Source organism: Schistocerca cancellata, chromosome 5 (genome assembly GCF_023864275.1).
Source record: "Schistocerca cancellata isolate TAMUIC-IGC-003103 chromosome 5, iqSchCanc2.1, whole genome shotgun sequence".
In the NCBI taxonomy this organism is placed as follows: Eukaryota; Metazoa; Arthropoda; class Insecta; order Orthoptera; family Acrididae; genus Schistocerca; species Schistocerca cancellata.
The window spans coordinates 661319612-661343750 of NC_064630.1; the positions used below are offsets into that span (position 1 = coordinate 661319612).

General features: G+C 43.7%; 1 protein-coding gene across 1 annotated transcript in view; it reads right to left on the reverse strand.

Moving 5' to 3' along the window:
* LOC126187882 (synaptic vesicle glycoprotein 2C-like) overlaps positions 1-24139 on the reverse strand; it is a 163064-nt gene that overhangs the window by 34422 nt on the left and 104503 nt on the right. Inside the window, exons 7-8 of the mRNA XM_049929219.1 lie at positions 7837-8018; positions 3445-3721 (exon numbers count right to left, since the gene is read on the reverse strand). Coding sequence (XP_049785176.1) covers positions 3445-3721; positions 7837-8018 — 459 coding nt within the window. The remainder of the gene's footprint in view (positions 1-3444; positions 3722-7836; positions 8019-24139) is intronic.

The window sequence follows — 24139 nt, forward strand, 5'->3', positions numbered from 1 at the left end:
CATAACATGTCTCCATAAACAGTCAACACATTAAATTATACTGAATAACTGACCCACACAAAAGTTTATATCACTTGATCACTGATACAGCAAATGTCATCATGTAAAAACACTAAGTTCATCTTAAATAATTAATATGAAGTACGAAAAATAGTGGCCAACTTAGGTATTTTGGATATCCTTAAATAAAAAATCACCCAGTGAAACCTATTTGTTCACTAGGAGCGTTTTTACTCAGTATTCATGTAATCAGTCCTATTTTAGACGAAAACCAATGTAATTCTTAATAATTCATGTTATTTACTTATTTATGCAAATTAGAGAAGTCAATTGACAAACTTCTAAAAAACGGCCTTTTTGTAACAAAGAATTATTCTGTCAAGTCAACAAATCTGTCTGTCATTTTAATAACATGTTAAATTATGTCACTCGATGCAAATTAATAACTTTTCTGCACAAATTATGATAACAGATGTACATGTGACTTATAAACTATATCTCTTTTTAGTAGTTCTTTGACAATGTTATAAATACAAGCAGCAAGAAGGGTCGGGAAGCAGTCGGAATGTCACTTTGGTAAAGTGTGTTTGTGTGTTATTGTTTGAGGTGAATAAACAAAGCAAAGAACATGTAAAGGAAGTACTACTTTGTGTTGTGTCATGGTCTGTGGTGGACAGTGGAATTAAGATGGCCACCGGAGTAATAAATATTTGAAGTTTACATATTTGTTGGTTTCGCTCGTTCTTTATCATCAAAAGCACATAAAAAACACGGGACTTCATGTTTTTAACCCTAGACAACCAGATTTAGAGCCAGCATCAGCATCGAGACACAGCAGCGATCCAGCAAGTAGCAGCGATTACTAAAACACAATGCATTTTAATGGCGCCAACCTAACATCAAGTGCTAACAAGCTCCGTAAATGGGAGTGAAATAGTGCGATTATAGCAATTAGCAATATCTACGACCAGGCGACCATTACAACTGGTACCAAAGAATAGCGTGAGCATCACCTTCCCAGCAGGTGGCTGGCTCTTGAACTTCTTGGGATTAGGGAACGATGTATGACACCACTGTATCGTCTGCGCTTTCGACTCTGGCTTCTAGTGGTGGCATCAGTTTTCGTCCCCAGCAACAATGAAAGTACACACATCAAACAAAGTTTTTGCATCACCTCGGTTCCGAGAGTTCCGGAACCTGTACAGAAAATTGGAATAGAGATCAACATAAGCATCATTTACGCCATTTTTATTGCTCTTGAAAAGCAAACATTGCATGTTGTACTACCATACAGCGGGACCTTCAGAGGTGGTGGTCGTGATTTCTGCAAATACCAACGCGTCTAATACCCAGTAGCACGTCCTCTTGCATTGGTGCATGCCTGTATTCGTCGTGGCATACTATCCACAATTTCATCAAGGCACTGTTGGTCCAGATTGTCCCACTCCTCAACGGCGATTCGGCGTAGATCCCTCAGAGTGGTTGGTAGCTCACGTCGTCCATAAACAGCCCTTTTCAAACTATCCCAGGCATGTTCGATAGGGATCATGTCTAGAGAACATGCTGGCCACTCTAGTGGAGCGACATCGTTATCCTGATGTACAAAATGGGGTCGCGAACTGTCTTTCATGGATACAAATGCCTCACCAATAAGCTGCAGATACGGTTGCAGTATCGGTCGGAGGATGGGATTCACGTATCGTACAGCCGTTACGCGGCCTTCCATGACCACCAGCGGCGTACGTCGACCCCACATAATGCCACCCCAAATCAGCAGGGAACCTCCACCTTGCTGCACTCGCTGGACAGTGTGTCTAAGGCGTTCAGCCTGACCGGGTCGCCTCCAAACACGTCTCCGACGTTTGTCTGGTTGAAGGCATAGGCGACACTCATAGGTGAAGAGAACATGATGCCAATCCTGAGTGGTCCATTCGGCATGTTGTTGGGCCCATCTGTACTGCGCTGCATGGTGTCGTGGTTGCAAAGATGCCCCTCGCCATGGACGTCTAGACTGAATATGCGCATGATGCAGCCTATTGCGTACAGTTTGAGTCGTAACACGACGTCCTGTGACTGCACGAAAAGCAATATTCAACACGGTGGCATTGCTGTGAGGGTTCCTCCGAACCATAATCTGTAGGTAGCGCTCATCCTCTGCAGTAGTAGTCCTTGGATGGCCTGAGCGAAGCATGTCATCGACAGTTCCAGTCTCTCTGCATCTCCTCCTTGTCCGAACAACATCGCTTTGGTTCACTCCGAGACGCCTGGACACTTCCCTGGTTGAGAGCCCTTCCTGGAACAACGTAACAATGCGGAAGCAGTACTGACGGTATTGACCGTATGTGCATGGTTGAACCACAGACAACACGAACCGTGTATCTCCTTCCTGGTGGAATTACTCGAACGACTGTCGGACCCCCTCCGTCTAATAGGCGCTGCTCATGCATGGTTGTTTACATCTTTGGGCGAGTTTAGTGGCATCTCTGAAGGACTGATACAATATCCACAGTCAACGTCTATCTTCAGGAGTTCTGGAAACCAGAGTGATGCAAAACTTTTTTTCTGTGTGTATGTTGGCTTAAACACTGATAAGCATCAGATGGTTCAGGCACAAGGCCATCCAGTTTGGTTTTTGTTCAGCATTCAACGATGGGGTTTTCACTGGCTCCAGACCTTACAGTAGTCTAACTCCTGCCGGAAAATGTGTTGCACCCTACCGAAGCTGACGTCAAGATCCTTTTCTAGTGCACGAATGGTTATGTGCCGCTCCGCCCTAATTGCGTCATAAACCGCACACTTGTTCGTAACGGGTGAAGTTGCTCTCCCAGGCTATTTACAATTTGTACAGAAACCAGATGGCAGTTATAAGAGTCGAGGGACATGAAAGGGAGTAAAATAACTGATGATGGTCGAAGTAGAGAGGATATAAAATGTAGACTGGCAATGGCAAGGAAAGCGTTTCTGAAGAAGAGAAATCTGTTAACATCGAAGAAACTTTCGAAATGTGGTGCTACAGAAGAATGATGAAGATTAAATGGGTAGATCACATTACTAATGAGGAGGTATTGAATAGGATTGGGGAGGAGTTTGTGGCACAATTTGAGAAGAAGAAGGGATCGGTTGGTAGGACACGTTCTGAGGCATCAAGGGATCACCAATTTAGTATTGGAGGGCAGCGTGGAGGGTAAAAATCGTAGAGGGAGACCAAGAGATGAATACACTAAGCATATTCAGAAGGATGTAGGCTGCAGTACGTATTGGGAGATGAAGAAGCTTGCACAGGATAGAGTAGCATGGAGAGCTGCATCAAACCAGTCTCAGGACTGGAGACCACAACAACAACAACAACAACCTGCCATAAAGAATCGAGAATGTACTTCTCAGCACTACGAACACACGCCAGTGTATGTATGAAACAGTGTTTGGTAATTCTGCATAACTTACAGGCAGACAGGGCGTATTTCCAGCAATGGCAAGGGTCGCATTGACAATGTCATCATCATTGTCGCCGTCGAGGAGATCTACGAGTTTGCTGACGATCGACGAGTTGTCCGCTTGTGGCACGGACTGGTAGGTGAGCATGTCGCACAGGTACACAGAGTTATCACTGTCATTGACTGTCAGCGACGCCATGCCCACACCGTCCGTCAGCTGCTGGAAGTACAAGAACTCCTCCATGGTCGCGAAGATCTGCGGTAGCCACAGTCGAATCGTGTTCATGCTGTAAAACAAAAACGATCTGTCACTTCTCCCACTCCTGCTTTAGTCTTACACTAGAATGTCAGTGGCTCGCTGCAAACTTTATGAGTCTGGCACTGTAATTATTTTTTTATGTTGAAGCTGGAACCGAAATACACACAGCCATTGCCTAATCTGGTCACGACTGTTAGAGTCAAGTTCCTGTTATTTACTCTTAGATAATCAATGTGGATCAAAAGAGAAGTCTAGCTTGTGCCAGAACTTTTTATTCCACTTATAAAAAACGCGACACTTCATTTTTATTTTTTATTTTTTAACTTGGAGGACGATTATTAGTCCAGTTTTGTAGAGTTACTTCTTTTATGTAGCCTTGGGTAAGTCCCATGAAAGTGTTCAACGAGAGTAAATTCATACTATAAAAAGTGGGATGTAATAGAGTTGTTTGGTTTCTATGTGAGAATAGTAGTGTGGGAGGGTGAATCGAGGAACTATGGGATTTGGGATAGCGGCGACTATGGTGAAGTCTGATACGAAGAATGAATGACTGGGTGGGTTTCTTGTCTGTGGGAAGGACACTGTGATCTTTGCATTAGGAGATGGTATTGACTGTGTGTAGGTATTCGATGTGCTGGTATCGACTGGACAAGATGGAAATAATAGTATGATGATGCTCAATGTACATGAGTAGGGATGGGAATTTTTTGTGTCGGGGAATGAAACTAGATGCAATGAGTGAGCTGAAGTCCAAGGATCTGAAAGGACTGGTAGTAGCTGACTGATGCCAATACCCAGATCACACTGGATACGTTGCACATTGGCATAATGATGAACTGCGCAAGGATTTTTGTAGGTGTGGAGAATGGTAGATGAGTGTCCATATTCTAGTCTGTTGGGGGGCTTCGCTCGGATGGTTAGTACTTGAGGCTCAATTGTGGTTTAGTGCGCAGAATGTTAGTGCGATTATCCAATTTTTTTTCACTGACTGCAAATTCTTTATTACCACTGTATTAGGTATAAATGTTTCACTGGTTAGTAAGATATGAAAATTTGTGCCAGAACGAGACTCGAACCCAGATTTACTGCTTGTTGAGAGCAGTCACCTTAGTGACTTGGCTATCCACGCATGCTCCCTGGACCAACCCAAACCGCCATATGTCATATTGCCTACATGCTAGTGCCATAGTCCACTATACTCATCACCTAACGCTCTTCAGGGTTATTAATTGGATTCCTTTGCCAGGGAAAACGAGACTACCGAGAAATCGAGACCAATGTCGTTATCGTTATGTAAGCATCTAGGCTTGTAATACTTGCTTCCATGTCTGAACGAATAGAAACAAATTCGCTGACTGTGAATTCATTGATATCAGCTGTATCAGTTACAGATCTAGTACTCAGTGCAATTTAGTGGACAACGAAATACGGATGTACACAGTGTTACGTATGGAGGTTTGGGTCAGTCTGGGATGTGTGCACAAAGTGATTAAGGTGACCGCTCGCGATAAGTAGGAAATCCGGGTTCGATCCCTGGTCTGGCACAATTCCATAAGTTACTAATAGGTAGTACATCTATACCTAATACAATTGAAGTCAGATAATTTGCAGTCAGCGAATGCAGTTCGCATTATTTTATGTGACTATGGATCATCAGCAAAGTATGTTTTATTAATTATATTAAGGTGATGTTCCTGAGACATACTGTATCTCACCTTTATCTAAGATCTCTGTGTCTCCAGTGTGACGCAGATAGCGCATCTGCCTATTAAGCAAGAGACCCAGGTTCGAATCCTGACATTGGTATAAATTTTGATTCATTGCTTCAGCCTACATCAGTACCGTAGATAATGGTCTGTTCTTTTAGACACTTAGTAACTGCTATTATTAATGTGCCACAAATCGAGAGTAAACATATCAATTGCGTTGGTGAACTTGATCCCCATTCTACAGACCCTTGACAGCTCATGTGGTTAATCTCAATATACCCTCCTGAGGCCCAGAGGTGGTTTTCTCTAATTTTATTTTAAGTACTCTCATTATGCAACCATATGTACCTAAAGTACACATTAAAAAGAGAAAGAAAATTTTTATATTACTTTTTCCAGCGTAAGTGGTGCCGTCTACTGGACTTCAAGTGTCAAGCATTGTTTCTCTACCAGTAAAATATTAAATTACAGTTTAAATTTTTTTGTGTACTAAAATTATTGTTTATGATCAAAATTGCTGGCAGTTACATTTCTGTACACATACACATAAATACCACATTTTTCTTAACTTAGTCCATATTAGAATCTAAATTAATCGAAATTAAGGAAATATTACATGAACAGATGTTGTCATAGGAAAAAAATGATTACAATATAGTCTACTGGAACGCAAGTTGCAGTTCAAATCATACTCAATTATTGGGATGGAATTTGGCAAAACAGTTTCGACTCAGGACCAGACGCAGGAAAACTTTGCACCTTTGGCATGGATTTCTGGTTTTTCCTTTGCAGTCTGGTTTCTTCAATTTTTTCCAGTCATGGCTGCTATTTCTGGTATATGATTCACACCACTTTTGCTTTTGCAGTCACATAGCTCGGGACTTTGATTACACCTCTTTTTGTCTGATGGTTCTTGAAGACCATTTTCATTTTCTGGATCTTCATTTTGTTCGAGAGAATTTTCTTCATTACTGTGGATAAACAAATCTCCAAAGAAAGCTTGTATTTTCTCACTTGGCAAATCTTCTTTCGAGAAATTCCAGGTGACACATAACCTGCAGAAGTTGCAGCCATGAATTGGCAACACTTTGGTCTTGAAGATGTAAAATAGTCCTACTTCTCCCTCTTTAGTTCCCGCAAACATGGTACAATAAGACATCATTCTGCTAGCTAGGTCCACTCCACCCGTGTTTCCATTATATTCTGGTCTTTTGATTAATTCTTTTTCTTTCTTCCTTATCACATCTTGTGCAAGAATCCATGGGTTCAATACCATGAACTGACGATATCATCGTCAAGTTTTTTCTGTCCAGCCACTTCAAAATGCAGATTTTTTCGTCTTGTCGAATCGACATATTACAGGAAGCTCCTCGTCTTTTTCTCATTTCTTTGTCGCTTTGTAGTTGTGTTTCTTTTGTAACCTTAAGACTGTTTATTGTACCAGTAGGTAGAAGACCTCGATTCACAAGCTCATTGACTAGTTTCTCATTAGCAACCTACCGATCATGGTAAATACTGTGACAAAGTGTAACACTTTCAGTAAGTTTGAGTACAGAAGACTCTCCCAATGTGTAAAACCCAAAAGCTGTTAATTCTGTGAAATTACTTTCGCCTTGGTAGAAAATAAATTGTATCGAACCGATGGACCTGTTCAAGGTGTTAGAGGCTCTGTAATGGTGTGTGGCGTGTGCAGTTGGGTTGATATGGGACCCCTGATACGTCTAGATAGGACAGGTGAGTCGTACGTAAGCACCCTGTCCGATCATCTGTATCCATTAATGTCCACTGTGTATTCCACGGACTTGGGCAATTCTAGCAGGACTATGCGACGCCCCACACGTCCAGAATTGCTACACAGTGGCTCCAGAAAACTCTTCTGAATTTACGCACTTCCGCTTGCCACCATGTTCCCCAAACAGGGACATTATTGAGCATATCTGGGATGCCTTGCAACGTGCTGCTCAGAAGAGATCTCTAGCCCCGCGTACTCTTACGGATTTATGGACAGCCCTGCAGAATTCACGGCGTCAATTTCCTCCAGCACTGCTTCATACGTTAGTCGTGTCCATGCCACGTCGTGTAGTGGCACTTCTGCGAGCTCGCGGTGACCCTAGACGATGTTAGGCAGGTGTACCAGTTTCTTTGGCTCTTCAGTGCACGTTATTTACATCTGGTACGCTCACGCATCGACTTCCGTCTTTGTGGCGCCATTTCTTTAGAATAATCACAACATTCCAGAGTACGACTTCAGAGTTCCAAACCCTTCATTGCCTGACCACCAGATGTCAGATCTGCCTTGTTACAATAGGCAATGCACGCTACAGTAGTGACACCTAGCGCGAAAAGTATTATTAAGTGAAGTCCAGTATACTGGATTGTGGACCGCAAGAGAATACACCTCCAGTAAAAATATTTTAGGCTTCGTGTTACTGACCTGAACAAGCATAGGATCTGTATGGAGAAGGAGAGGACGGCCTTGGGCAGATGCGGCATGACGAAGAGCGGTCGCATCTGGCGCCAGGCGTTCTTGAGGCCCTGGATGGCGCTCTGGTGCACGCTCATGGTGCTCGCCACGGACGCCTTGCGCAGTTCCAGCTCGTCCACCAGCCGCTGCACCTGCGCACGAGAGCGTTCCATCCGTTCTGCCCCATTAGACGAACGAGCTACCAGCTATTCAAAACAATGTGGCACTGCCCGTGTAGACTTTAACTATGGCTACGTTTGATGCATAATGTGTGCAATAAGCTTTGGATCCTAAGTTATTTTGAGATCAACGCCGAAACTGAATATTTCAGACTGTACAACGCTGCAATGATAAATGGATGGTAAGATTTACCGGCTGACAGATACCATTATCAAATTTCCTGTCGGATTAAAACTATGTGCCGGTCTGGGGCCTGAGGCCTGAAGCCACCAGTATCAGTGCACACTCCACTGCAGAGTGAAAATCTCATTTTATTAGCATCATTTTTGTTCTATTCAAAATGGGGATAGAGTACATTCTGCTGCTGATATAGTTACTCTAAAAGAGCCGAATACAACAGGCCCTCCACTTATCAAAATCCGATGACTAGTTGCGGAGCAACTATAGCGTATGGAACTTAGAATTTATCTGTTCTGCACGTGAAACCGATTGCTGTCATATGTGGAAGTTGGTGATTTCATACACAAATAAGGAAATACAGGACGGTTATAATTAAACTTTCGCTACTTGAGTGGATCCCCATGAAAAACAAGTGATCGTAGTACAATGAAACTTGTCGAAGAGAAACAACGAATAAACCACTGAAAGAATTCCATTTTAATTTTCACATGAGATGATAAAATTATCTTTTGTTAATTGCATACCATGTCTATGTTGCGGCTTACAAACGTTGTTACAATGAAATGAACACACTTAGCTGCTTAGAGGCGTTGACATACGTCAACGGGGACAGATGAAAATGTGTGCCCCGACCGGGACTCGAACCCGGGATCTCCTGCTTACATGGCAGACGCTCTATCCATCTTTTTTTTATCTCATTTTGTTCGTCTTAGTTCGTTGCATCTGCTCGTGGCGGACGTCGCAAGACAACCGTTTCCGTTCGTCGTTTTTTTATTACAGAGGACAGCGCACGCTCCGATCGAAGACGCTGAGCTACCGTGCCGGCATGAAAGTAAACTTTTCACTCGAGGGAAGACTTGAACTCAGGACCTCTCGTTCCGCAGCTGCTCACGCTAACCACGGGACCACGGCACTCCTGAGCCATCTGAGCCACCGAGGACACAAAGGATAACGCGACTGCAGGGATTTATCTCTTGCACGCCTCCCGCCAAACCCACATTTTCAACGTATTGTACCGCACTACATTCCTACTGCCCCCGCCCATTATACTCATTACTCGCGGTGCGTTGCCGATTCCCGTAAGAGTTCGGGCACTGTTTGTGCATTCATACACACACACACACACACACACACACACACACACACACATATATATATATATATATATATACCAAGATGATGTCTGTTCTTTCGAACACGTCCGAAAGCACAGATACCATATTAGTATATTACAAACGTTGCTCAATGTGACGACCGTCTGCATTCACAGTAGCCTGGAACTGCAGTAGAGATTATTTGTAGCACTTTTCGAACAGCAGACGATGGACTGTTCGGCTGTCGTGGCACAACTCGTACGCAGCTTGAAGACCGCACTCTGCGTCTATAATTCTCAACCATGGCAACTGTAACTTCTTCGACAATCTGTGGCGCAATTGGCCGTCGGCCTATTCCAGGAGTAATTCCCAACCTGGCAGTTAATTCGAACTTCCGAATCATGTTATTCAAGCGCGGGGCGGAAAACGGATCGCTCCGTATTCCTTTAATGCGTCAATACTCGCGAAGGGCAACAGCAGTATTACTGAAAACAGCTTTGTGAGTAAAGCCCACACTGCTCACCATGTCCAGATTCACGCGTCCTGTCTGTAACTTTCATGTACCCCAATGCTGTGTTTCAATCCTACGTCGCCGTACCAGTGCCGCCTCCTAGCGGCAAGTCATGATACTAACAGTACTGACAACTAAAATCCTGCAGCGCACAGTCTGAACACCATTCTATACAGTTAGGTACCCACACGTTAAACACTTTTCCCTTTACACTGGCTCAAGTAGCGAAAGTTTAATTATAACTAACATGCACATCACATCAGACATGGATGAGAAAGAGTGTTGTACCACTGCGAAACCGGTATAAAAAGGGACACCAGCTTTCACTCTGCCTGTGCTCCTTTTGTGTATCGAGTGATGGTTGTTCTGAAAAAAGTAAACATCTTTCACAAACCAGGTGTAACTACATATGCTGGTTCTTTACAGAAGGTACAGAGAGAACACAAAAAAAAAAACAGTTCTGTTGCATATATGAAAGCATCTCGATAGGTACTGTAATGAAAATTTATCGAATGTGCGAAACATTGTAATTGTAAGGAAACTGCAATACTAAGCGGACTGTAAAGAGTAAGCCCGCAACAATCAAGTATAGATATTCTGGCAGCTGTTGCAGTGAATTCAAATTTTACCTCCAGAGAAGTGGCGATTCCCTGTGAAACAAGTCAGCCCAGCGGTGTTCGCAATTTACACGCAATGAACTTCCATCTACATAACATGTAACTTCACTAGCAAATTAACTGGGGGGAGGGGGGCGGAGAATTTCAGACGACACATGAAATTCTTCTCTCGGATCTGATGTGACATCAACACAACAGGTTGTTTCTTCATACTGTCTCTGTCAATGAAACAACCTTAAAAAATCATGGAGAACTGTGGGTTATAAATTTGCATTATTAGTCCGCCGAGTGCCCGCACTGGGTGAGAGAAGTTCTACAACAGAGACAATAGAGTGTGAACCTCGAAGCACGATTATTGGAGACTACGTTATTGGTCTTCACTTCAATGAAGAAACATTAGTGAGCGAAAGATACGTACAGTTTGCCACCGGAGTTACAACAATTTTGCTAGAGGAAGTACCACTTGCGCATATGTAGGTGTACCAGCACCATTGGTACATGTCTCACAACTTGCTTGTGTACAGGAAACCGTTTGGGTAACGGAAACGTCTTGATCGCTAAAAACTTTATACATGTCACCTTTCGAGTGATCATCCTCAGATAACAGTAGTAATGACAAATTAGGAAAGCTAATACATAATAATTACGAGGCCAAAGTAACATCAGTAATGGAAGTACAAATATGTGCTTACGAAAGTTGATGTACATGAGCAACAAAGGAAAAACGACAGTCTCATATGCATTTGCGTTAGGCAATATTTGCAAAAGATGTTATTTCCAAACTTCACATGCCACACTGAAGATAACAGACTCGAAGACTGTATTATCTTAACTTGTCGCCAGATGGAGTTGAGGTTAAACATCAAGACAAACAAAGACATAGCTTTTATAATGTACAAACCAATCTAAATACTCCTACCGATTTTTTTTTCTATTACATATGGATCATGCGTACACTGTTCCTCTTTAAATAGTGTATATTCCCTCCCTTGTCCCCCCTCCCCCTAGTAATGTGCTCTGACATATCTCTAGTTCCTCGGGCCTCCAAATAAGCCCCCCCCCCCCCTTCTGCCTATTTTAACACTCCCCCAGTTAACTCAGCATCCGTCTCACCTGTCACCTTCCCTGCCCTTAGCGCCCTCTCACACCCCTCTACGCCTCTCCATCCAACCCCCACCCCTTCCCCTGCCTTCCATCCCATCCCCTCCCCACACCCAACACCCCCTCCCAACACGTTTGGGAAATTTGTTATCATGTCCTGTCCTTTAGACGTGACCCATCTGTGGTCCCAGTACGTTTTAGCTTTGTAATTCATTTTACATTTTATTTCAAACTTAAAGGAGTGTACATTTCTTTCCTGTTACATGTGGGTTATGCAGACAGAATTTCCTCTTCAAATATAAGGGGCGTTCAAAAAGAAACGAGCCAGAGGCATAATTACAGAAACCAAAACATGTATGTTAGAAGTATTGGCGCCAGATGGAGTTAAGGTTAAACATCAAGACAAAGACATAGCTTTTATAATGCACAAACCAACCTAAATACTCCTACCACATTACACCGATTTTTTTCTATTACATATGGATCATGCATACACTGTTCCTCTTTAAATAGTGTATATTCCCTCCCCTGTCCCCCCTCCCCCTAGTAATGTGCTCTGACATATCTCTAGTTCCTCGGGCCTCCAAAAAAGCCCCCCCCCCCTTCTGCCTATTTTAACACTCCCCCAGTTAACTCAGCATCCGTCTCACCTGTCCCCTTCCCTGCCCTTAGCGCCCTCTCTCACCCCTCTACGCCTCTCCATCCAACCCCCACCCCTTCCCCTGCCTTCCATCCCATCCCCTCCCCACACCCAACACCCCCTCCCAACACGTTTGGGAAATTTGTTATCATGTCCTGTCCTTTAGACGTGACCCATCTGTGGTCCCAGTACGTTTTAGCTTTGTAATTCATTTTACATTTTATTTCAAACTTAAAGGAGTGTACATTTCTTTCCTGTTACAAGTGGGTTATGCAGACAGAATTTCCTCTTCAAATATAAGGGGCGTTCAAAAAGAAACGAGCCGGAGGCATAATTACAGAAACCAAAACATGTATGTTAGAAGTATTGACCCTGGCTGTTGAGACACTTGTCCCACTGTGACACAAGGCGGTGAAAGGCTGTCTCATAAAATTCCCGGGACTGTGTTGTTAACCAGTTCTGCACGTACAGCTGGAAGTCGTCGTCCGAGGTGAATCGGTTGCCCCTCAGAGCCTTTTTAAGGGGACCAAAAATGGCGTAATCACAGGGAGAGAGGTCCGGACGGTATGAAGGGTGGCCGAGAACCTCCCATTTGAATTTCTGCACAAGTGCCGCGACTGTGTTGGCCGTATGAAGCTTTGCATTGCCGTGGAGCAGAATGAGCCCACGGGTGAGACTGCCTGGTCGTTTTGATTTGATCGCTTGGCAAAGCGTGGTCAAGATTTGCGAGTAACGCTGGGCATTCACTGTTGTTCCGTGCTGCAGGAAATGAATCTGGAGGGGTCCATCTTGCTCAAAGCAGAACGTCAGCATAACCTTTCCGATTCACCTTGGACGACGAGGTCCAGCTGTACGTGCGGAACTGATTAACATCGCAGCCCCGGGAATTTTACGAGACAGCCATTCACTGTCTTGTGTCACAGTGATACAAGTGTCTCAACAACCAGGGTCAATATTTCAAACTTACAGGTACTGGTTTCTGTAATTATGCCTCTGGCTCGTTTCTTTTTGAACGCCCGTAATAATATGTGTTTGAGTAATGTCACATAGAGGCACATTGCATTTGAGTAATGTTGTGTTCTGCATACTGCATTTTTTATTCCCTCTTCCTCCGCTTTCCTCCTTCCCCCCTTCCCCCCTTCCCCACCCAGATATATGCTTTAATGACTTTGTTATACTTGTAAACGTATTCAAGAGGTTCAGTGTAATGGTCTATATTGAAAGATAATAATGTCTTGGAAAGAAAACATGGTCAGTTCTGTTGTAATTTTAATGTTATTATGTTTGTTATTGAAGTTAGTGCCGGCCGTAGTGGCCGCGCGGTTCTGGCGCTGCAGTCTGGAACCGCGAGGCCGCTACGGTCGCAGGTTCGAATCCTGCCTCAGGCATGGATGTGTGTGATGTCCTGAGGTTAGTTAGGTTTAACTAGTTTTAAGTTCTAGGGGACTAATGACCTCAGCAGTTGAGTCCCATAGCGCTCAGAGCCATTTTGAAGTTAGTGAAAATGCACTATTGCAGTAACGTTCCGCAACCCCTTCCTTCTTTGTTCCCCTCCATTCCTTCCTGAACTCTTGCATTTCCGGTTGCTCCCCCTGTCCCAACCTCTACCCGTGTCTTACACACCTCCTCCTATCCCTCTCCCACCCCTACCAACCCAACTAATTCATCTGTTTCCATCTGACCCCTAACCTGCCCTTTGTACTTTAATCCCATGTTTCACAAACCCGTTCAGTTTTTGAAGTGGACCTGTCTTTCACGGCTCCGGCAGAATTTTTCATTAGCTGAATGTCCCACATATCCACCAGCACCAAAGTATGATCGTCATGTAACACCTTCATCTCATGATGAGGCTGCAGTGGCTCGAAAACTAGTTGATAGTACAATATATCTCATCAAATTTAAAAAGCCATTGGTTGCATATTACTCCTACACAAACAGCCAATTTAAATCACAGTTACGGATCGTAATCCGCAATGAATCTAATGAGAAGAAGAACAGATATTGTAGTTGACTGGTGAATGATCCATAGATGGTGCGTCCTTTGCCTTCCAGCTGGTGTCCTGGTTCAAGCATATGTACAGAAGAATAGTGTATCGGGATCAGTTTTAAATAAAATATTTCTTCATTATTTTGCTTTTCTCAATAGACTATCTTAGGTGCTCTAGCGTGAAGTATGATGTGACAATTCTATATAAAAATACGAGCTTCCTCATAACAGAGCAATCAGTTTCATGTCCAAAACAAATTAAATTAGGATTTTGATATTTTAATTTCCCTGTCAGTACTAATTGGATTTTGAAGACTGAAATGCCATTGAATTCATCTTTTTTAAAAGTAAATTAGCAGCATAAATTATTACAATTACATCTGAAAAAGTGATATGTCTGTAATTAATATAGCTACGAAAAATTGCTATGATTTACTTAGTGAGAACCTTTCTCACATCATTTTGGTGGGAACATAATAATTCAGAAAATATCTGAGCTTAGCAGCACACACAGAGCACGCACGCACACACACACACACACACACACACACACATATATATATATATATATATATATATATATATATATATATAATCCGGACAAAAATTGTTTTTTCGTCTGATATTCTGGCTGCCCTGAACGCAAATACTAGTAGTATTTGCGTGCCTTGCAGGGGCTAAACGTGCAGATGGGCACAGAAGAGCAAGAGAGGAAGGAAAGAGAGCGCAGTATGACGTTGAGAACGGGGGAAAGGGATATGGATGGAGAGAACACAGAAGGTGATGGACAGAGAGATATGGAGAAGGAGATGGATACAGAGAGGGGAAGGAAGAGAAGATGCGTGACAAGGTGATGGAGAGAGAGGGGAGTAGGCGTGTTGTGCAGTTAATATCAGCATGCCTTGTTGTGGCCACATGTGCCAATGAGCATTGGTGAGCAAGAGAGGGGGAGGGGATGAGAGGAGTATGGAATGAATGGAGAAAGAGTGTGAAGGATGTTGACAGATGGAGGAGACAGAGAGGTTGATGGACAAAGAAAGGGGAGAAGGAGATGGACATAGATAATGGGTAGGAGGAGATGGACAGATAGATGTGGCATTGTAACGGCGGAAATGCATATCCTCCTATTTCCATCTATTGTACTATAATTTTTTTCCTTGTTTTGTTACCTCAAAATATGACATTTCTGTCTCTTTATATATTGTAATTGTTTTACTGTTTGTATATATATATATATATATATATATATATATATATATATATATATATAATTTTATGCATTTATGTCGATGTATAATTGGTTGTTTTGTAAATATTATTTGTATTTTTACGCTGGGTCTTGCCTAGGGAAAACTATGCTATCGAACGAATACGTCGATAGGTCGTGTGGAGAGCCAGAGTGTTTAGGATCTTTGGTAGTGTTAACTCTGCCGCGTGGAGCGCGGGCGGAGAGGGAGTCTGGCTGGAGTATCGAGTGGAGCAGGTGTGTTGTGTAAATCTCCCGCGAGTTGCCACGCTTTCGGGGTTTGGCAGCATGTAATTGCGCTCGACTTGCGATGATAGTTTCTGACATGGTGTCGCGGACGGGAAGCATTAGCTGGCGCACATTAAGAGCCCGTTTCGCCTGGTGACCGTGTCGAGAAGAAGGCGCGCCAACATCCAGCTTCTGCAACAGCGACGGCCGACAATGAGTGACTGTCACCACCTCCTCGTTCAACGGCTTCAAACCTTCAATCAACCAACAAGGAAGACTGGAAGCACGTAAAGTTTTAGAACTGTATGGCAGACCTCAGCTTTTCAAACTTTTAAAATTGTTGCATCAAAATTACAGCAACTTAGCATGAACCTTTGTTGCTCATTGTCCCAATTGCATTACCAAGCAGGGTCCCTTCCTTTTCCGGAATGAACCCGAGTGTCGTTGAAATTCAGACGCCAGCATTAAAGTAACATCATTTCACTGCTTTAATTTCAAAGTTCAGTTAAAGTATTCATAGCTGGCTACAATACTTAGATTACACAAGCACAAATTAAGAGTGCGAGTTTTGTTACCATATTTTAGCTTACCTGTGACTGCAGCTCAGCTTGGTACGTACTAAATTTTACTATTGTTCAGAATCATTTAATTCAAGTTCAAAGTTAAATCTCTTTTTTCTAAATTGCGTAGATTCAAGTAGCTTTTGAAATGATTGTTGAGGTAGTCCAAGACTAACCGTATTTTACTGAATTTCGATGTGCTTCAGAAAGAAAGCTCACTATTAACTGCAGTCACTAAATTAACTTTCGATTTTCCTGTTTTATTAATTCTTTTGCTAAATTAAGTCAGAGTGTAGCGAAATTTATTACTTCTGACAAACTTTCAGTTTTCACACTGCACATGTCAACCTTCAGTTGCCACGCTTCTAGTGCTAATTATATGTGTAATAACCTTTTTTTTCAGTTACTATAGTAATTGTCCTTAGGACTGGCGACCGTAATTTCCCCCAAATCTCAAATATCTAATTACCGCTAATTAATTGCTAACGTAACGGCCGCACATTTACTTTCTTTATTAACTTTACCCCTTTTCAAAATTAATTTCCACCTGTTTCATTAGCATTTTTCCTTTCATTTAGATGTAACCCTTTCCTCCCTCTTTACCGACAGGTTAACTTCGGTGACGATTGCTTTTCCCAAATTTCCATTAGGTACACGCGGTTTAATTTTTCACTGTCATTAAGGTCGATAAGTGAGGGGGAGGTTACAGTATGATGAGGTGGACAGAGAGATGGATGAGGAGGAGGTGGACTAAGAGAGGGGGCAGGAACAGATAGACAGAGAGGGGGGAAGAGATAGGTGAATACAGAAGGAATCTGAGGAGGATTGGCCTGAGAGACTGAGTAAAAGAGATTTCCTTCACTTCATAGAAAAATGCTTCCATCTCTGAGGAAGAGATTGGCAGGTCGAGTGGGCAGGGGGAAGCAGACAAAGAGAAAGGAAGGAGGGGATGGTCATAGATAGGGTTGAAGAGGAGTTGGACAGAGAGAGGGAGCTATAGGAAACAGAGTGAGGAGGATATGGAGACGGAGGAGTGAGGAAGAGATGGTCACAGAGAGGGATTGGATGAGATTGTGGGTGATGAAATAGACACAAAGAGGTGGGAAGCAGTACACAGACAGATAGAAGGTGGAGATGCAGACACACAGAGGTGGGAGGGAGGAGGGGAAGATGGACAGACACGTGGTACACTTATTGAATGGACCACGGGTACATATGCCGTGGTGACAGGACGTCTCAATAGTCCTTACAGTGTAAGGAAAGTCCTCGCAGTTCACAAGGCTTCAAAAAGTTTTCAAGTGCTTAGCGCTATCGACTACATATGCAATATGATAGTTGTCAATGTAGCAGAAGTTTTATGTCATGGCACTACAAAGAAAGTTCACATTATTTCATTTACAATTACAAATCTGAATAATTAAACACTCTCTCTGAACAGAGAGACGGGGAGAAGAGGAGGAAGAAGAGGAGGGCAGTGAACGGGGGAGGAGGAGATGTGTGCAATATATGTGTCAAACAGGCATCCTGGTGAAGCTGCGGGGAAAAGGCTAGATGTATGTTTCCTTCTTTTTCCAGCGTGTTGTGGTACATGCAGTGTGCAGTAACGGTTATCGTCGCTGGCAGGTCTCTACTTCAAACCTATCAGCAATTATTTATTATTCAGTATTTATCATTTCTGGAAGGTTCTCTAAACTTCTACCTTTGCAAAGTTTGTTTATTTGGATTTTTCTATGTTCGTACAGATAGCAGCAATCTCTGTCAAAGAGCCGTTATGTTATGGCTGTACGATGGTGTTCTTAATTAATGTGTTTTCAGTGCTACGCATTGTACTTCATTAACGACCCAGCATTCGAATTTGGACTTGACTGTAACGTATCATTGTTTGACGGTGACGCTGGCTACTTCAAAACATCTGTATTACCATTGCTCCAATTAGACAATGTAAAAAGCCAACGCATACTCGGACAGGAACCAGAATACAAGCAGTACATCGTTCTAAAGCTCCTTATTTTCAGGACACATATAGGTTACAATACAGCAATAAGTCAGTTGCCCATCAGGCTTTCATCTGCGTTTGCCGCAGACATGGTCGGAATCGGACAAAATGGCTGAAAGGATTCCACCGTCTAGCCAAATACAGTAGGTGGGATGAAATAATGTATTTCGCAAATGTGTACTTTTGTTTGGGAGGCACAGCCCAGCATTGGTTCTAGAACAACGAAGAGAAGCGCGATAGCTAAAACTCAAACTAAGCTAGAGAAATTTCATGACAATTAACAGGAAGTCCCTTTAGCAGAAGTACGATTGAAGAACAGAGTCAATCGTCATGGGGAAAAGCTACAGTCCTAAACATAGAATGTTTTGGGCCTATGGCACATTTTTTATTCCGATTAAGAGAGAAGCCGACAAAATCTTACTTTTCATGGAAAAGGTCGACAGAAGATATGTACTGGTATAGGATGTCACAGTTACCGAGGAATTCACCAAGTGGTACCAGCCAATCGAGAAAGTGAAACAGAAGGAAGGGAAACGAAAGAATTAAGACCGACTCCCGAATGTTGTCCTTATGGCACTTGTGGGAGTCCACCATGACCTCATCTCTCTCATACTCCTGGCAGTCAGGGGAGAGATCCAGCATTTTATGTCAACTACATAATCTGGTAAGCAATTCATTTACACTGCGGTGACAGAAGTCGTGGGATTTCGATACACACATGCAGGGTGTTTCACTAAATGTGTTTGCCTCTATAAGTTACGAAGTAATAGGCGACGGAAATATTTATTGCGGTAGGTCACCATGAGAAACGTTACACCGTCTGCGGAGTTATGAACATAGTTTATTGTGTTATTACCCACAGAGTTGCAGCAAAAAGGAACAATTTTTTGAAATGGAACAATAGTTGTTTCTGTCATGCACTGGAATCAGTAACACCAGCTGTGTATACATCAATTTAAATTACATTCCTATCAGTTTTAGTTTGGGAGCTACAACCACACGCAGATACCACACGCTGTACATAATACATGGCTGTGTGGTGAGTGATGGATGTTCTGGCGGTGGGAAGTTGATTTAAATGAGATGTTCAAATGTGTGTCCATGTTCCTGAATGCACAATGCAATGCGCCTTCTAAAGTAACTGGGGACGAGATGTGACATCACCGGCGTCACGGAGCAACATGCGTCCTCGATGCGCCGTTTTAGATCATCTGGGGCTGTGGGCTCAGTGACACAAGCACGATCCTTTAGATATCCCCACAAAAAGAAATCTAATGGTGTTAAACCTGGCAACCTTGCGGGCCATGAATGAGGACCATGGCGCCCCAACACCTTCCTCCAAACCTGTTGTTCAGTTCTTCCACAATAGCACGCGCAGTATGGGCTGGGTGACCATCGTGCTGCATCCACATATGGACTCTCGTGTGTAGACACGCATGTTTAAGGAGACCACCCAAACTGTCGACTATAAACGCGCGATATAACTCAACTGTCAGTGTACCTGAGAAGTAGAGTGGACCGATGATTTCATCCCCAAGGATTCCACATCATACATTAATAGACCACCTACGTTGACGGTCGACAGGTCGAACCCACCGAGGATTGTCCCAGTAGTGCACGTTATGGCGATTCACTGCACTATAATCTGTGAACGTGGACTCCTCAGAGAACATAACAAATGGCTCTGAGCACTATGGGACTTAACATCTTTGGTCATCAGTCCCCTAGAACTTAGAACTACTTAAACCTAACTAACCTAAGGACATCACACACATCCATGCCCGAGGCAGGATTCGAACCTGCGACCGTAGCAGTCACGCGGCTCCGGACTGCAGCGCCTAGAGCCGCACGGCCACCGCGGCCGGCAGAGAACATAACACCTTGTAAAGACTCCAGCGTGAAATTAGGCATGGGCCATTCACAGAACATAACTCTCGCACGGAAATCGTTCCCATGCAGATCCTGGGTCAGTGACAGGCAGTACGCGTGAAACCTGTGCCCGTGTACTATACGTCACAGAGATGTGAGACTGACACCAGCGACTGCAGCAACGGCTCGTAAGCTGACATGAGGATCGTGGTGTACTGCAGCTAAAACAAACACCTCCGTCTCCTCACTTCTTGCAGTTCTTCGTCTGTTACTGCGGTGCATTGCCAAGGTGCCTCTTTCCCGAAGTCGTGGTTCGGCACGTAAGAACGTAATGGTTGCCGGAGCTCTTCGCCTAGGGCAGGGGCGGGCAAACGTTGCACGCGGCTCATGAGCACACGGCGCTGCATGTGTGCTGCTCGCGTGCAATCGTCAAACGGGACAGTGACGACAGCCGGCAGGTTGCGGCAGTGTAGTACCAGGCTAAGTTGCGGACGTTGAAGCGAAGCGACCAGTACGTAGTGAACGTTGTATTTCAAGAACCGGAAAATGCAGAGTGAATCAAGGAAACGGAGAAGTGGAGATTTGTTATCTTTTAAAAAGGAATGGGAGAATCATTTTCTCTTTGTGCAAAAACGTGAAAATTCGAAATGTACAATATGTGACAGTATTCTCGCTGGTCAGCGGAAGTTTAATATTGAACGCCATTATAATAAATTTCAATGTGTTCCCGTACTTAGTGCAATATAAGAGGAATTTCTCAAGCGATTTGGGGATATATCATACTTATCCCAAGGTTTTGATTAGTTCTCGAGACAATTTGCTGTTTCTGTAGATGATATTCATCCCAGTTTGCAAATGGAATTAATAGATCTGCACTGTAGATTCTACAGCATAATTCTCGTCTGAGAGACAAGTTGCTTTTGGCAAGACGTTTAATAGATATTTATCATGACTTTCCACCGTGAAGAGGCGAAGATAATGTCAATGTTTGGCTCGACATACGTTTGTGAGAGATTTTTTCTGTTATGAAAATTAATAAGACTCGGTTAAGAGCAAACATCAGTAATGAAAATTTACGTAACTGTTTGCGTTTGTCTTATGTAGAAATTTTGTTCCAGACATTAAACGTATTGTAAACTCCACCTGTGATAATTAAATAAAACGTATCGTAAGTAATAGGTACTCTTTCAAACCACGATTTCTTTCAAGCAGCCGGCCGCGGTGGCCGTGCGGTTCTAGGCACTGCAGTCCGGAACCGCGTGACTGCTACGGTCGCAGGTTCGAATCCTGCCTCGGGCATGCATGTGTGTGATGTCCTTCGGTTGGTTAGGTTTAAGTAGTTCTAAGTTCTAGGGGACTGATGACCTCAGATGTTAAGTCCCATAATGCTCAGAGCCATTTGAACCATTTCTTTCAAGCACTCCTACTAACCTTAATCCTTCATTCAATAAAGCAGGCCAGGAAACAAAACGCATTACAGAGGAAGAAGCGGAGAGACGGTATGGTGGGGAGTGGAGAGAAGCGGGTGGCCAGCTTGCCCCTTTGTGCACGCAGAATACCTGTTAACTGCACACGTGCAAGTGCATCGCACACGTGCAGGATTCCTGCCCGCCCCTGGCCTAGGGTTCTCACGGCGTACGCCATGGCTGCTTCAGTGGCATCGTATCGGCAGTCGTCGAGCATCAGCAACATGTCAACGTACTCGTTTTCCGTGTATGCCATCTTGAACCGATGGCAGTAACGGTGGTGTATTGAGCCCCGTTTGCTTGTGTGGCTCGAACTGTCGGGTATATGGCCGTGTGCGGCTGCAGTCGGCAGTCTACGGCGCATCGAGGAAGCTTCTCGTTCCGTGACGCCGGCGACGTTACAACTCGGCCGCACCACGTTTAGATGGGCATTGCGTTATGCGCAGCGTGTGTGGTCTGAAGGGTTGTAGCTCCCAAACTAAAAGTGATAGGAATGTAATTTAAATTGATGTACACACGGCTGGTGTTACTGACTCCAGTGCATGACAGAAACAACTATTGTTCCATTTCAAAAAATTGTTCCTTTTTGCTGCAACTCTTTGGGTAATAACACAATAAACTATGTTCATAGCTCCGCAGACGGTGTAACGTATCTCATGGTGACCTACCGCAATAAATATTTCCGTCGCCTATTACTTCGTAACTTACAGAGGCAAACACATTTAGTGAAGCACCCTGTATACAGATGGTGGAAGTATGGCGTGCACAACATATGAAAGAGCAGTGCTTTGGCGAAATTGTCATTTGTACTCAGGTGAGTCGTGTGGAAAGATATCCGACAATGGCCGCACAACCTGAATTAACAGACTCTGAAGGCGGATTAGAAATTATAACTAGACGCATGGGACACTCTATTTCGAAAATCGTTAGAGAATTCAATATTCTGATACCCACGGTGTCAAGAATGTGCCGAGAATACCAAATTTGAGGCGTTAGCTCTCACGATGGACAATGCAGTGGCCGACGGCCTTCAGCTGGCGACCGACAGCAGCGGCCTTTCCATTGCGTTGACAGTGTTAACAGACAAGCAACACTGCGCGAAATAACCGCAGAAATCAATGTCGAACGTAAAACGAGCGTACCCAAAAGGACAGTGCTGAGAAATTAGACGTTAACGGGCTATGGCAGTACATGACCGAAGCGAATGCCGTTGCTAACAGCACAACATCGCCCGCAGCGCCTCTCCTGGCCTTGCGAACATATAGGTTGGATGCTAAACGACTGGAAAACCGTGGACTGGTCAGATGAGTCCAGATTTCGGTTGATAAGAGCAGATGGTAGGGTTCGAGTGTGGTACAAACCCAGGCAAGCAAGAGACCCAAGTTGTCAACAGGGCACTGTGCAAGCTTGTGGTGACTCCGTAACGGTTCGGGCTGTGTTTACATGCAATGGATTTAGTCCTCTGGTCCAACTGAACCGATCATTGACTGGGAATAGTTACGTTCGATTACTTTGCGACCATTTGCAGCAGCTCATGGACTTCATGTTCCCAAACAATGATGGAAATTTTACGGATATCAATGCGCCATGTCACCGGGTCACAATTGTTCGCGATTGGTCTGAAGAACATTCTGGACAATTTGAGCTAATGATTTGCTCGCCCAGTGCTGCCGAAGTGAACCCCATTGAAAATTTGTGGGGTATAATCGAGAGATTAGTTCGTGCACAAAATCCCACTCAGGCCACAATTTCGTAACTATGGACAGCTGTAGATGCAGTGTGGTTCAATATTTCTGCAGGGCACTTCCAACGAACTTGTTGAGTCTATGGCACGAAACGCTGATGCACTACGGCTGGTGAAAGGATGTGAGACACGGTATTACGCCGTATCCCACGACTTTGTCAGCTCGGTGAATAATCTTCCATGTACAGTATTTGTTTTACAAAATGTTCGGACTTACGCAGAATGTGTTCTAAAGGGTAGCGTCTGTGTCCAATAATGAGAGCGTCTTGGGATCCTTGTTCGAACACAACCATTGCTCAAATTCTGAATCAAAATCCTCAGCAAAAGTGGCCGAAGTTTTCCGGTATAAAGAGTCATTCTTGTTCTGACAAAGGCCTTGTCAAAGAGACAGACACGGTATTACGCCGTATCCCACGACTTTATCAGCTCGGTGAATAATCTTCCATGTACAGTATTTGTTTTCAAAAATGTTCGGACTTACGGAGAATGTGTTCTAAAGGGTAGCGTCTGTGTCCAATAATGAGAGCGTCTTGGGATCCTTGTTCGAACACAACCATTGCTCAAATTCTGAATCAAAATCATCAGCAAAAGTGGCCGAAGTTTTCCGGTATAAAGAGTCATTCTTGTTCTGACAAAGGCCTTGTCAAAGAGACCGTTTCAGGGCACGCTCTTGCCCTTGGGGTGTGAAACTGCTCTAAAATGAGTTAATAAGCAACTGATCTGCACTGGAGGCACAGAAAGTGTATCCACAGACATGTAGCGAGAAACTGAAAACAGTATCATGATCATCTCTTCATTGGCAAAAGATTTCGGATTAGTCCCCATTCAGAGTTCCGGGAAGGCATTGCCTTGAC